This window comes from Ambystoma mexicanum, chromosome 11 (assembly GCF_040938575.1).
Source record: "Ambystoma mexicanum isolate Mex_15411 chromosome 11, UKY_AmexF1_1, whole genome shotgun sequence".
In the NCBI taxonomy this organism is placed as follows: domain Eukaryota; kingdom Metazoa; phylum Chordata; class Amphibia; order Caudata; family Ambystomatidae; genus Ambystoma; species Ambystoma mexicanum.
The window spans coordinates 582,817,202-582,831,347 of record NC_090934.1 but is presented as its reverse complement, the minus strand read 5'-3'; the positions used below and the strand labels follow the sequence as shown (position 1 = coordinate 582,831,347).

Genomic DNA, 14,146 nt, shown 5'->3' with positions numbered 1-14,146 from the left:
TATTGATGCCATAAAATCCCTCCCGAACTCCAAAGCTCCCGGCCCAGACGGCTTAACCGGGGAGTTTTACAAAGCCTTCGCACACACCATCGCTCCCCTTCTGACGGCAGTTTATGAGGAGTCGTTGGAGAAGGGATCCCTCCCCCACTCTACCCGAGAAGCCAACATCATCCTTCTGCACAAACCAGGCAAACCATCGGAGGACTGTGCATCATACAGACCCATCTCCCTCCTCAATCTCGACAACAAGATACTCGCGAAGGTACTTACCAACAGACTACTACCACTGATGCCCACCTTGGTACTAGCAGATCAGGCAGGCTTCATACCGGGCCGCAATACAACCTTTGGCATCAGGAGGCTGTTCAGCGTCATCGAAGCTCTCGATCCCTCAGCTCAAGCAATCGCAGTCCTCCTCGACGCCGAGAAGGCATTCGATTCAGTGGAATGGCCGTTCATGTTCTCCGTACTCACCAGAATGGGGCTGGGTGCGCGCTTCATCAAACTTGTTTCTCTATTGTACAACAAGCCACGCTCCAACATCATCGTAGGCACGGCAAAATCCGCTCCCATAGAGCTCCAACGGGGCACCAGACAGGGCTGCCCGCTCTCAGCACTCATCTTCGCCCTGATAATGGAACCGTTGGCCTCCAACCTAAGAGAGCATAGACAACAAAGAGGGCTCGTAATCGGACCGCACAAGCTCATTACGTCCCTCTACGCAGACGATGTGGCATTGCTCATTCGGGATCCCGAAGAAAATCTAAACCCGGTCATGAGGGAGGTAATCAAGTTTGGAACAGCCTCCGGCCTGAAGGTCAATCCAGCGAAGTCCATCATATTCCCGCTGACCCCTACTACCAAACCATTCGCGGATGACTTCCAGTTCACATGGAAAACGTCCAAAGTCCGGTACCTGGGGGTCCATATGTCCCTGAGTTACCACGAGGTGTTCCGCGACAACTACGAAGAGGTAGTCAAGTCCCTCCAGGAAAAAGTGACGCGGTGGAAGTCCTTACCGCTAACGCTCTGGGGGAGAGCTTCCCTGGTCAAGATGGTGATTCTTCCAAAACTGTTGTACCTATTCACCAATATCCCTATACTGCTACCCCAAACCTTCCTGAAAAGACTAAAGAGTATGGTCCTTGAGCTGCTCTGGGCAGGCAAACCAGCCAGAGTGGCGCACGCAACGTTGACACTCCCGGTGATGAGCGGGGGCCTCGCCCTCCCAGACCTGGAGAAGTACTTCTGGGCAGCCCAGGCGCAATTCCTCAGCCATTGGTACGCCACCCATACAATCAGACCTCACGTGCAGGTGGAGCGAGCCCTGGCTACCCCAAACTTGTTAACAGCAGTCGTCTTCAGCCAAATTCCCGTCCCCAACTGCACCATGAACGCAATGCTTTCAACGTACAAGGTCTGGAAGAGACTGGCTCAAATATACGGGATACAACCTCGATACTCTCCGTTATTGCCTGTAAAGTTCATCCCAGGAGTTCCACTGACATCTGAGAAAGTATTTCACCAGTGGGTTGACAAATTACAAATAAAGACCCTGGGAGACTTCTTCACGGAGGACGGCTTTATAACACCACAACAAGCAAAATCGAAAGGCGGCAACACCGCACTTGACACATTCCTATATTTCAGGACCAGGTACACTCTACAAGCTCTCTTGCCAGACTTCCCCCAACAACCCCCAACCTGGCAACTACTCCACAATGCCATACAGGCGCAAGGCGAGGGCAAGCTGGTGTCGCAAATCTACAAATCCATCATCACAGACACGACACCCAAACTTACTCAGGCAAAGACCAGATGGGAGAGGTCCCTACACATGACCATTCCAGAGGAAGATTGGACCTACATCCTGAAACAGACACAAAAAATAGCTCTCAACTCTCGCCTTAAACCAATTCATTTCAACTTCCTCCACCAGACCTATTACACACCAGCAAAAGCTAACAGACACCACCCGGAGGCGGATGCGAACTGCGAGAGATGTGGGATGCAACCAGCAGACTTCGTCCACCTCGCATGGGAGTGCCCTGAAATAACACCCTTCTGGAGCCGAGTCTTGGAGACGACAGCAGCAATAGTGGGTGAGGAGATACAACCGAGCCAAACGGCAGCCTTACTCGGCATGACAAAATCACTTTCCGCCCCGTCAAGGACATTGGCAGGACTCCTGTTGACACTTGCCCGCAGGAGAGTGGCTATGGCCTGGGGTCGAGGCCCCCCTCCAACAATCCCTGCCTGGCGCAGGGACATTCTTTACTGTCAGGATGTGGAAACGGACTTTATTAAGTCACTACCCTTACATGCCCGCCCACCTGACATCTGGGGCCCGTTAGTACAATTCCTGTTAAACGAAGCTGAGGAGACACCTGACATTCGGCCAGGCACCCCTGGCACAGGAACAAGCCAGCTGTGATGACACAGAGCTAACAACACCGGCCACATGTCTCAAGTAACCGGAAAAAGACTGCACACCCATAGGAGTCACAGGACTGAGCGGGGGGGCAGGGGGGAGGAGAGGGCGGGAGGGAGGTAGGACATGGCGCAGAGTTAAAACCACCCTAATGTGGGTGCGTAGTTGTTTAATGTTTTAAAAATCAAAAATAAAGGTTTTAAAAAAAAATAAAAAAAATAAAAAAAATATATATTGTTCATAATCACAATACATAAAAAACGTTGTCGACACTTTGATGCGTGTTTCTGGTTCGGTAATTGATTGACAGGGGGCAGTGTGATAGAAATGGAGCAGCGCTGCACAGTGGGTACCGACCCGTCTTCAGGACATGTAGGTCAAAGGTCAGACTGATTTAAAGGAGGTGCGTCATCCTAAGGTAAGAAGGAAGACTGTGTTTAAAAACGGTGACCTGGTTTGAGTACAAAAATTGTGAAAGTATGCAAGGAACTAAGACCTACCAAGGAGGCGTTTGTTCGACGCGCTGGCTATGGTCTTGGAGTAGTGCAGCTGCTTCTAATGCGGCTACCGTGGCTATCTGCAGACGTAGCGAACCTATTCATGGACACTTTCGAAAAGAATTCTATCTATGACGAACACAACACCTTCAGAGATTCAATTGGATGTTGGTTGCGATATATTGACGATGTTTTTATGATCTGGAAAGACACTGAAGAGAACCTCCATATTTTCCTGCAATGGTTAAGCTCACGTAATGACTGCATAAAGTTCACTATGGACTACAGCAAGAAGCAGATTCCTTTTCTGGACCTGGAAATCTCTAAAAACGACAACCAGACTCTCAGTACCACTCTATATCGTAAACCTACATCCAAAAACATGTTACTGGAATACTCCAGTTTTCATCCTTCAGGCCTCAAGACTAACTTGCCTTTCGGCCAATTTCTACGCATCAGACGAAATTGCTCCACTTTAAGTGGATATGAATCGAAAAGCAAAGAACTAGCAACAAGGCTAAAAGAAAGAGGATACCCAAGCCATATTGTTCGCCAAGCCCATAAAAGAGTGAAACACACCAATCAAGATGCCTGCCTCACTCCAACCACCAGAGACTGATCAGAGAATAAAATGACTTGCATAACCACCTTTACCCCCATGGGCAACTCTTTGAAAAAAGTGATTTTGAAACACTGGGAAAAACTTCACACAGACTGCTTTAAACCAGAGAAACCAAGATTTGCATTCAAACGGAATCGCAATCTCAAGGACCTTCTCGTACACACATACACAGAGTCTGACGTCACCAGCAACATCCAAACCACACTCTGGCGATTACCGCCTGTCAAAGGCCATTTCAAGTGCGCCAACTGCTCTGTCTACAACCTAACAACCAACCTCAAGAGTATTGACCTAAAAGGGAACCCATGGACATTCAACTCCTTCACCAATTGCAAAACAAAGTGGTCTGTCTACATTATAAAATGTCCGTGTGACCTCATATACATAGGCAAATCCAAAAGAGAAATTAGATTACGCATTTGCGAACATCGGTCGTGCATAAGACATCAAGTTGAAGACAAACCTCTAGTAGCCCATTACAAGAAAATGAATCACACCCACAATGACATTTTCTGGGCAATATTACAAACAGTGCCTCACCCTTTCCGTGGAGGTAATAGAGACCTGGCCCTCCGCAGACTTGAGCAAAAATGGATTTACTGCCTCGACTCTGTCAAACACGGCCTCAATATCTCAATCGAGTGGAACCTCTTTTTCAACAGATAACTAACCCAGCCAATAACTGACATTACCTCTATTGGTTCACATCCTGGCGCCCCAACTCAACTAGTAGCAGCCTCTTCGCACACTAATACCAAATGTTCGTTTGTACAATTGTTATTAAATGCATTTTTTACACTTTTTAAACAAAAATGTTGTCAACTTTTCCTCTTTCTGTACTGCAGCCTACTCAGGTTAATAATTGTAATTTGCATTGTGCATTGGCTGTTTGTTGTTTTTTCACCTACAGTAAGGCACAGTTGGATGCGACACTATGAAAACACACCTGTGCTCACTACTGCTCTTGGTCATGCTCTTTTTGTCAATCATTCAGTACCCATAAGCACTCTTCCCTCATTTGATGACACTACTCCCTTTACGCACGCGCAGCATTAGTGGCCGCTTCCATTATGGCCTTCCGGCTCGCATCCACAACACTATTCCCTAACGCATGCGCAGTCTCAGCGGCCTCGATCTGATTTACATCGAGTACCCGCCACTGCACATGCGCAATAGACTGATTCCGAAAGTACCTCGCCGACTCAGACGAAGGTAAGACTCTAGTCGCTACTCTGCCCCCTGCCTTGATGCACGATCCAAGCCCAGCACTCCGATAGTGCATTACTCGCGCTCTTCTGCCCTCGATCTCCCAACGAGCAGCGGCCACACGCTCACCATACACGATCGCTTGCTCTGAGCCTCCTCAGACGACAGACTCGCGATCCCGTGCACTACGCGGCCCCCCCACAACACGCAAACCCTTCTCTCAGTAATCTGTGGTAAACGACCAATAAGCACGCCACGCATCGCATTTTTGATGTTTTTGACATAGTCACGTCTCCGACACCATATGATTAGGACCACTGCCTACGATTACTTGCTCAGTGAATCTGCATATTTGATACCTGCAACTATGTCACTGTGCACACTTGTCACCGTGCACAAATGGGGCCATCCTCCCCCACGGCAGTCATTGTTCCTACACGTTTAGCACAATAAGGCTAATTAATAAGCATGCTAGGTAACGCATGGAACTCACCCCTCCTTCAACCTGTTTTTATCACAGTCTCAATGACAGTTTTAAAATTAGCACTTCCATCTCTAATAGTCATTTATTGAACCTTTTTACTCAGATCTGGGCTTCTGACTTCTGCAGATAGCCACGGTAGCCGCATTAGAAGCAGCTGCACTACTCCAAAACCATATCCAGCGCGTCGAACAAACGCCTCCTTGGTAGGTCTTAGTTCCTTGCATACTTCCACAATTTTTGTACACAAACCAGGTCACCATTTTTAAACACAGTCTTCCTTCTCACCTTAGGATGACGCACCTCCTTTAATCCAGTCTGACTTTTGACCTACACGTCCTGAAGATGGTTCGGGACCCACTGTGCAGCGCTGCTCCATTGCCATCAGCCACTGCCCCCTGTCAATCAATTACCGAACCAGAAACACGCATCAAAGTGTCGACAACGTTTTTTATGTATTGTGATTATGAACAATATATATTAATAGAATGTTACCACTACGAGAATGCTAACTGTGCAGTAAAAAGACATTGTTTAGACTGTCACAAAGATACTAACCCACTACTGTGCAGAATACACATGAACGTTTCTATGTTGTTTGTATTATGCTACGGCGCAAAGAAGATGTCAAAATAAATCCTCATTGTTTTCTATGTACCACACGGTGACCCCTTTTCTTCAGAACTATTAATCAAACAGTTCTTTTTGCAAGGTTTCTTGACCCCCCATTACGCATTAGGCTAGGGAAGCTTTTGACTCTACCCCCTATAATTTTGATACCAGCCACCTTCAAGAGTCAGGCCCCCACAAAAAAAAAGAAAAAGAGGGTTTCGCCCATTTATATTTTATCCTATCCTGATTTTAATGTACTACCGATTGCTCTCCGTGAAGCGCTTTGGTAAAAAGCGCTATATAAAATATAATAAAATACAAAGTTGTATACAGTGCTTTAAGTGGGCCAGGGGCAGACGCGGTCAGGACTCGGCAGTCTCCAAAAAGTAGGGCTGAGCCGGGGCCCTGCCGGAGCACCCTGGTCCCACCACAATGTTGGCGGGATGCATTATCCCACCGCTGCCAAGCGGCAATTGGAGATGCGCCTGCCATTAAGTGAGGCGAGATGACAGAAGTGCAAGTCAGCCACAGCGTTGATGTAGTTGACTGGCACTTCTGTCAGTCACTGTAAGTTCCTCTGGTAACCCCTCTCTTGAGGGGTCACCAGAAGAAGTTACTGTCCCTTTGTTTCCCCAGGTCGCTGAGGCGTCTTTAACCCTCAGCGAACCAGGGATTCCCATTAAATATTTCAGGTTTATAAAAGATGACTTGAAAAGTACTCAATTCAAGCCATCTTTTATAAAGCTTTGCCGACGCCTCAGACTTTGCCCATCGTCAAAGCTTTATAAAAGATGGCTTGAATTGTGCACTTTTCAAGCCATCTTTTATAAACATAGAAATGTTTTTAAAAAATGGCTTGAAAAGTACACAAAACCATAAAAGGTACGCACACAAAAATATCAATCTTATTTATTTGTGTGCGTACCTTATTATGGCTTGTGTACTTTTCAAGCAATCTTGAAGTACACAAAACATAGTAAGGCACGCAAACAAATATATAAATGTAAGCATTTATATCATACCTGCCTAACCTCTAGGTTTAACCAGGAGACTCTGGGTTTTTACACTCTTCTCCGGGTCTCTGGGGAAGAGCGCAGAGTCTCTGGGTTTTCCAGCACAGGCCCAGGGTTGCTGCGGCTCGCCCATGCCTCCATGCGATTGGCCAGAAAAGACTAATGCTGGTAGCCAATCGGGTGGAAGCATGGGCGGGACGTGGTAGTCCTTTGAAGTCACTTACCTTGTCTAATGTCACTCCTTCCTAGCCACAATACTGAGGCAACGTCACAGGGTGCATTGAGTGAAGTTAATTACCTAGGGTCACGTCACCTTCAGTGTCTTAACTCGTCCACGATGTGAGCTACTGACAACAGTGATTAGTCATATCCCGGCCCTCGTGTGACAACACTCCATTTTGTCATGTTACTGCTGATGTCTTTTCTTCCACGGCATACCTTTCGGAGGGAATTAAAAGCTACTGGAAAACGGTTGTTCGTGCCATTAAAAAATGAACATAAAGTTAAACAAGCACTGTGGAAAAAGTTTACCCAAAAGTGCACCAATAAACACATGCACAAAATAACGTGACTTGCCACACATGGAACTGACAGCAATGATGGGCGGGGAGTCTTATGTAGACTCAGCGCTTCCAACAGTCTCTTAGCTAAAAGTAATATACTAGCCAAAGCAGTGGCGCACACCCATTGGGCAGATCGGCCTTTAGACCCCCCCCAACCACCCGCCGAAATCTCAGTCCTTTCTTGCCTTTTCCAGACCTTTTACCTTTTCACTTTCATTTTATTTGTTTTTGCATCCCTTTTTCCACCACTATTGTTCTGGTCATTTGGCCATTTTATTGTACTTTTACCTTTTTTTTCCACAAACGTTTTTCTTTCCTCCCTCTTCTTTCTCGCTTTCATCTTTAATTCTGCATGTATTTACTCCCCTTTTCTATCCCTATCTTTTTATCTTCTCTTGCTTTATCCTTGTTCCGCATTATTTAAACACACTTTTTGCAACCTTTACAGGACTTGATTCCCGGCAAATCACTATTTGCTTGCTTATTTTTAATGTTGGGATTTATCAGCTGTGGTATTGCATCTTAACCTAGGTTGCCATAGGTAGGATTAGATCATTTCTCAAAATAAATACATCTCCACTTGCGATTTCCCATTGTACTTTTTTGTTATGGTAAGCGCCGAATAATTTTCCTTCACACCAGATTGCTTTTTCAAAAGTTGAGTGTTTTTATTCCAAATGTAACTTCTTGTTTTCCACTCTCAACCTCTTATTAACACTCTCTACATGTGTTTCACCCTTGTTTTTACAGGGGATCATATCAGGAGAGATTTGACTGCTATTATAACAGAAAAAGAAAAAAGAAAGCCATTCATGCTTTTGTATTTGATTCACCAAAAGAATTATTTAAGCAAGAAACACATTGCTCACATGTTGTAACACATTTTTCAAGAATTAGTCATGTCAAAAAATATATATCAAAATAACGCTCACCAATAGTGTTATCTTTTAAGCTTGTTGTGCCACATTTAAATCCTCCGACTTTTACGTTTCCCTTGGGTTCTGTACCCTATTTTAGCAAAAAAGAACATATATTTCAGATTGGAGGTTACAAAGTAGAACCTGGTTAGGATACATCCTAAGTGAGCAAATAATTTGCTCAAAGTAGCTTTGGGGGAATCAATGTTTCCTCATCTTACCTTAATAGAATGATCCGCTTGTCACTCTCACGCTTATTTTCTAACGCGTTTAGCAGTATCCCTTCGCACGTTTAAATACTCTTTTCGCGTGTGACGTCATCACGTCCGTGATGACGTCATCACGCGATTACGTACGCCGTATCGGCCATTTTGAGTGTCGCTATTGCTTTTAAATTTAAAGTTGGCATTGTGTCATTTAAGTATTTTGACGGCATTATTTAGTGCCGCTCGAGATGGGTGAGCTTGTTCCGCATTATGGCTCTTTCTCTCCATTTGCAAGATTAGCACGAGCACCATGAATGCCATCTAATTTGGGGATACATTAATGAAAGAATAGAAGTACTGCCCAACATCAGAACGGTCTAAGGCTCAACTATACGCAGAGGTTGTTAGTCAGGTTTGGGTTTTTTGTGTCTAAAACATGTGGGCGGGGTATTGCCAAAAAAGGGGCGGGCGTCGGTGACATCATTCCCTGGGTTTCTTGTCTACAAATGTAGGCAGCTATGATTTATATATTTATGTGCGTACCTTACTATGGTTTGTGTACTTTGCAAGCCATCTTTTATAAACAGATATTTATAAAAGATGGCTTGCCTAGTACACAAACCATCATAAGGTATGCCTAGAAATATATAAATGCTTACATGCATTTATATATTTGCTTGCATACATAACTGTGGTTTGTGTACTTTTAGGCCACGCCCACCCCATAAGCCACGCTCCGAAATGAGGGCCCCCCCCTCCTCCTCTCGATTTCTTAACCCACTTAAAGCCCTGGTTGCATAGTACAATAGCTAATTAGCAAGTGCCCATACTTGAATGTCCACGAGTCATCAAGACAGTAAAACATTATTGAATTGAAAGCTAGATAAATAAGAGGCGTCACCAGTGCTGGTCACTGGGCCGGCTCTCGCCGGATCCGAGATCCGGCACCAGATGTGTAGCCGGATCTCGGGATACGGCCAGTCAGCCGCTCCACACCCTTGCTCTACGCTGGGGAGAAGGGGAGGGAAAAAAAGCACCTGCGAGCAAACTGTAACTTCCTCTGGTGACCCCATGCAAGAGATCACAAGCAGAAGTTACAGTCCTCAGCCACGACCCAGGTCCTCAGCCACGACACACTTTATTTATATATACAATGTTTGTCAGATACATGGACTTGATTTATTTATTTATGCAATGTTTGTCGGATTCGTCTATCCGACAAACATTGCATAAATATACAGGTATCTGACAAACATTGCATAAATATAATACCCCTATTTACATCACACATGATGCAGCCACCCAACTGCTTTGAAAGGGAAGCTGCAGGAGCTGTGCCGGGTGTGGTTTAAGTAAAAGAAAAAAGTTGCTTATGGCGAAGACAAAACACCATGTTTGAATTGTACCAAAGGGGGATTTTTTTTTAATAAAATGGGATGCACATTGTGCATTTTAGAGAATATTTACACAGCAACACTGGTCAAAAGTATTATCCGCACAGTGAATTAATTCATCACCAGTGCCATGGAAGTGGTTTAAAGTGGGATTGATATACAGTTTGCAAAAGACGCAGCATGAAAGAATTGCGCGTTTTAAACTATTATTTTGGACATTTCCTTTGATAGGTCAAGTGCCACCTCCGCACCACTAAATCCCGCTTCCTCGGGCAGCGCCCCCAAACTCCGCCCCCACCCCGGCCCCTGTGATATCCCCACCAATTTATTTCCATTTTCACCACTGGCCGTCACTGATACTCCCCGCTCCAAAAGGAATCACCCACCGCTCTTCAGCCATCACAATACTGTCAAAGATGTCATCCTCTGCTGCAGCCATGGTTTTGACACAAAGTTTATGATGGGCTGTACGAGCACATCAACCAATTTTGCAAAGGAGAAGCTGTCCTACCAACGCGTACTTGTCACGTGACTTTCAAATTACATGAAACGTACGTCCACTCTACCTCGTGATCTCTAATCTCGTCACGTGATGTTACGCGTACCCGGAACTCCCGAGAATGCAGAATTTGTAGCGAGCCTCATGCGGCTCACTTAAACTCCGGAGAATCGGAGATAGAGAAGGCCGCAGCCATCTCTCTACTTATTTCCCGGGCGGATTTACGGTAAACCAGGTTTTATATTTCATGACAGGTCCTCCTTCTACCACACAATCGCAAATAATCTGTGAAGACGGGGCTGTGAAGGCATAAAGGGGAGGTTTGAACAGGACTTACCAAGAACTACTGGTGATTAAACAAATTGGGTGTCACCATAAACGTCCTTAAAGCTGGTCTCTCACATTTGCCAATGTGATCCATTACCTCCACGTCCACTCTTCCCCGTCCCAGTACTTACCTCATGAGGCCCTTGCCTCCGACACAGGCCTTTCTTCTATTTCATTAAATCCCTATAACTCCTTCCGCACATCAACGTCACACAGTTTTAATTTTTTCTGCCTCTGGCAGGTTGGACTTTTTCTTCCCGGTGCGAGGCACTGGGAGCACCGATTGCTGGCCCTCTGGGGGGGGCTGTGTGGCGGGGCCTTCGGCTCCCTCGAGTGCGGCGCTGCTCCTGGGTCCTCTGCGGGCTTGGGGTCCCAGTTGAGCTTGATTGCCTCGCTCAGTTCTTTGTTGGACTCCGGTCCCGCAGCATGGGCATTGTGTCACGGGTCCTGCTCGGCCCGGGGGAAGGTAAGGAGAGCGGTTGGAGGGGGCTCTGTACTTGCTGTTTTTCCCCTCTCCTGCTGGTATGGCCATCTTGGCGTCCCATTCATGCTGGCTCCTTGGTGTGCCTTATGAAGGCTGGTGCCTCGCCCAGTTGTGTTTTGTGAGATTGTAGGCCGGCGCAAGGACATCACGGCCTGGGTCCTGCAGGGCCCGGGATGCGGTAAGGAGTTGGGGGCTTTGTGAAGGTTTGTGCCCTGATTCTCCTGCCGCCGGGGCTGTGCAACGACATGCCTCCTGTTTGATGCGGCATTGCCTAGGGGATTGTTTTGTTTGTTTTTTCCCCCCTTGGTTGGTGCCTTCTGGAGGGGGTACCCATTAGCTCGACAGGCCGTTTCCTCGTGCTGTGTGTACACATCTTTATTGGCTGCATCTTTGAAGACGCTCTAGCTGAGAAGTGGGGCGATAAGAAATGATGGCAAGCACTTGGCAGTATGGGCTAGCCTTCCTTTTTTTGTGAGGCCTCTCTGCTTTTGTGAGGCCTCTCTTGTCGTGGGGTGACGGTGGCAGAGAGTCTTTGAAAGTGCAGAGGCTCTGTTCTGTCGCAGGCATGTCACATGCCACCCGCTCCTCAGACACACACAGCCCAGGATGCACCGGATATTAGCTACATTCTCTGCGTGCAGCCTGTGAAAACGGCACAGATTTGGACACGTCTGCAAGCACTATCTTACGGCCGGAAGGGTAGCAGCCTGGTATAGTCTACACTTCGGGGGTTCGAGTCTCAGCGGGGCTGACTCCATGCATGCCAACATTCTGTGACCAAAAATCTGTAGGAATCTTAAAGTTTCAAAAATAGTCAGGCGAGGAGGTAATGATAGGAATAGGGCGCATCAGCAGCCCATTGTCATTGAATGAGACCGCCGCCGCGGGTGCATTCAATGACAATGAGGCGCCTGCCACGACTTCTGCCACCACGCCAGCTTGGGGGAGCCCTTGAAAGACTCCCCCCGAGTTGGCGTGGTGGGGGGCTAATGGTGCCTTTTGTGAAAGGCACCCGCGGCAGAGAGGCGCCCTTAGCCCACCGCCGTGGGCGCCTTTTACATCAAAAGCCTGCATGCTGTGCCTTCTCCCGCTACGCGAGCTCGGGGAAGTCCTTGAAAGACTCCCCTGAGGTGGCGTGGTGGGGGGCTAATGGCGCCTTTTGTCAAAGGCACCCGCGGCGGAGGGGTGTCCTTAGCCCACCGCTGTGGGCGCCTTTTACATCAAAAGCCTGCATGCCGCACCTTCTCCCTCTACGCCAGCCCAGGGGAGCCCTTGAAAGATTCCCCCGAGCTGGCATGGGCAAAAAAAAATTGTACAAAAATAATAATAATAATTAATTTTTTTTACAAAAAAAATCGGTATTTGGTGCCAATAAATCGGTAGGCGGTAGGACTGCTTAAAAAGCGGTATCCTACCGCCTAAATCGGTATGGTTGGCAAGTATGTGACTCGGCCCTTTATCCTTCCAAGGCCAACGCATTGAGGAGAACCATTTAGGGCATGGGGTTTCCATCTACTTGATGCAGGGCTCAAGCCACCTTTCAGTCATGTGCTATGTATACAAGGGGCGAGTTAGTGGTGTTTTTGGGTCTGTGCTAGCCATGGACGCAGGCTCCTTGTCCTGTCCTCTTTATCTGAACTGCGCGGGGGAAGAACGAAGGAGATGAATTTCTTTTCCCTTGTCCGGCATGGAATTATAGAAACTGCTAATGCATCATGGAAGTAACGGCCATGCAGGGGGTTCCCAGTGTCTCTTCTTTTAGGGCCTAGATCTTCCGGTGCCGACATGTTGCTTTCACGCCTCCTCTCAGACGTGTGGAAGTATGTCATGGCCTACTGGACTACTGGGCCGGCCTGTATCTTCATTTTGATAGGTCAGATATTTTTGTGGGCTGACAAGCATGCTGTTATATTCAACGTCCTGTAATTTTGCTCTGGTGCAAATGCAGTGACTGGCGGTTTTCCCTGGTTCCTCGTCTCTATCTTCTCAGAGGTGTATGGGACCGGTGGGGTTCGGCTTCCTGAGTAATGGGCTCCTTCCGGAGGGGGGTATCAGTTGCCAAACCTGTCTCCTCCTGTCCAGGTTTGCATGGTTAGTACTTTGGTTCCCAGCTCACGGACCAAGTAGTTGGCCATGGGATCCGTTCTCTCCGAATTCTTGTTGTGGGTTACCGTCTTGGCCATTCCTCTCCCTGTTCAGGGTCAAGTTTTCTACTCGCAGGTGTTCCTGGTCCCTATGCCTTCTAGGATGTGTCACCTGCTTATGTGTCTCGAGGCCCTGCACTGCTTGTCCGGATGGAACACTTCAACGTGGAGGCTTTGCGGAAAGTACTCTGGATGTTGTGCAGGGGGGATTGGATGAGATCACAGCGTTTTCGGTTCCGAGTTCTCCCGTCCCGGGTGTGATCGGCTCCCGTAGTGTTCTCCATGCTGGTGACTCCCCTGGTGGTGCATTTGCATCTGCAGGGAGTGCATATTTTTTTCCCTACCTGGACAATTGGTTGGTCGAGGAGTCCTATCGGCAGGCTATCCTGCCTCGTCTCCCTTTAGTCTGCCAGGCATTGCGGGACTGGGGTTTGCTAGTGAACTGGCGGAAGTCTCAGCTGGAGCCTTCTCAGGATCTAGTTTTCATTGGAGCACTGGTTTGCACCAGGATGGAGAGAGTGTTCCTGTCCCTAGGGAGGGTCCGTCACTTGCTGGCTGTTCTGGGCAGGGTTCTCTGAAGGCAGTATGTCTCGGCTCACCTGTTGCTGAAGTTACGGGGCACGTGGCATCTTTTGTGTTTTCTAGTTCCTTGGGCCCGTCTTCAGTTACGTCCCCTGGTGTCTTATACTCTCTCCCACTGGCTCAGGGCGTCTCAGCTTTCAAAGCTTTGATCTCAGTGTCCCCAGCGCT

General features: G+C 47.5%; 1 protein-coding gene across 2 annotated transcripts in view; it reads right to left on the bottom strand.

The window, feature by feature from the left end:
• Positions 1–10,488, bottom strand: part of LTO1 (LTO1 maturation factor of ABCE1) — a 552,752-nt gene extending 542,264 nt beyond the window's left edge. Inside the window, exons 1-2 of one of the 2 annotated variants that reach the window (XM_069623448.1) lie at positions 10,329–10,463; positions 8,358–8,433 (exon numbers count right to left, since the gene is read on the bottom strand). Coding sequence is in view for 1 of the 2 variants with exons in the window: in XM_069623447.1 (XP_069479548.1) it covers positions 10,329–10,381 (53 nt within the window). In the remaining variant the exon portion in view is untranslated. Of the gene's footprint in view, positions 1–8,357; positions 8,434–10,328 lie in introns of both variants that reach the window. The other variant, XM_069623447.1, reaches the window with a different exon arrangement.
• Positions 10,489–14,146: the final 3,658 nt, after the last annotated feature.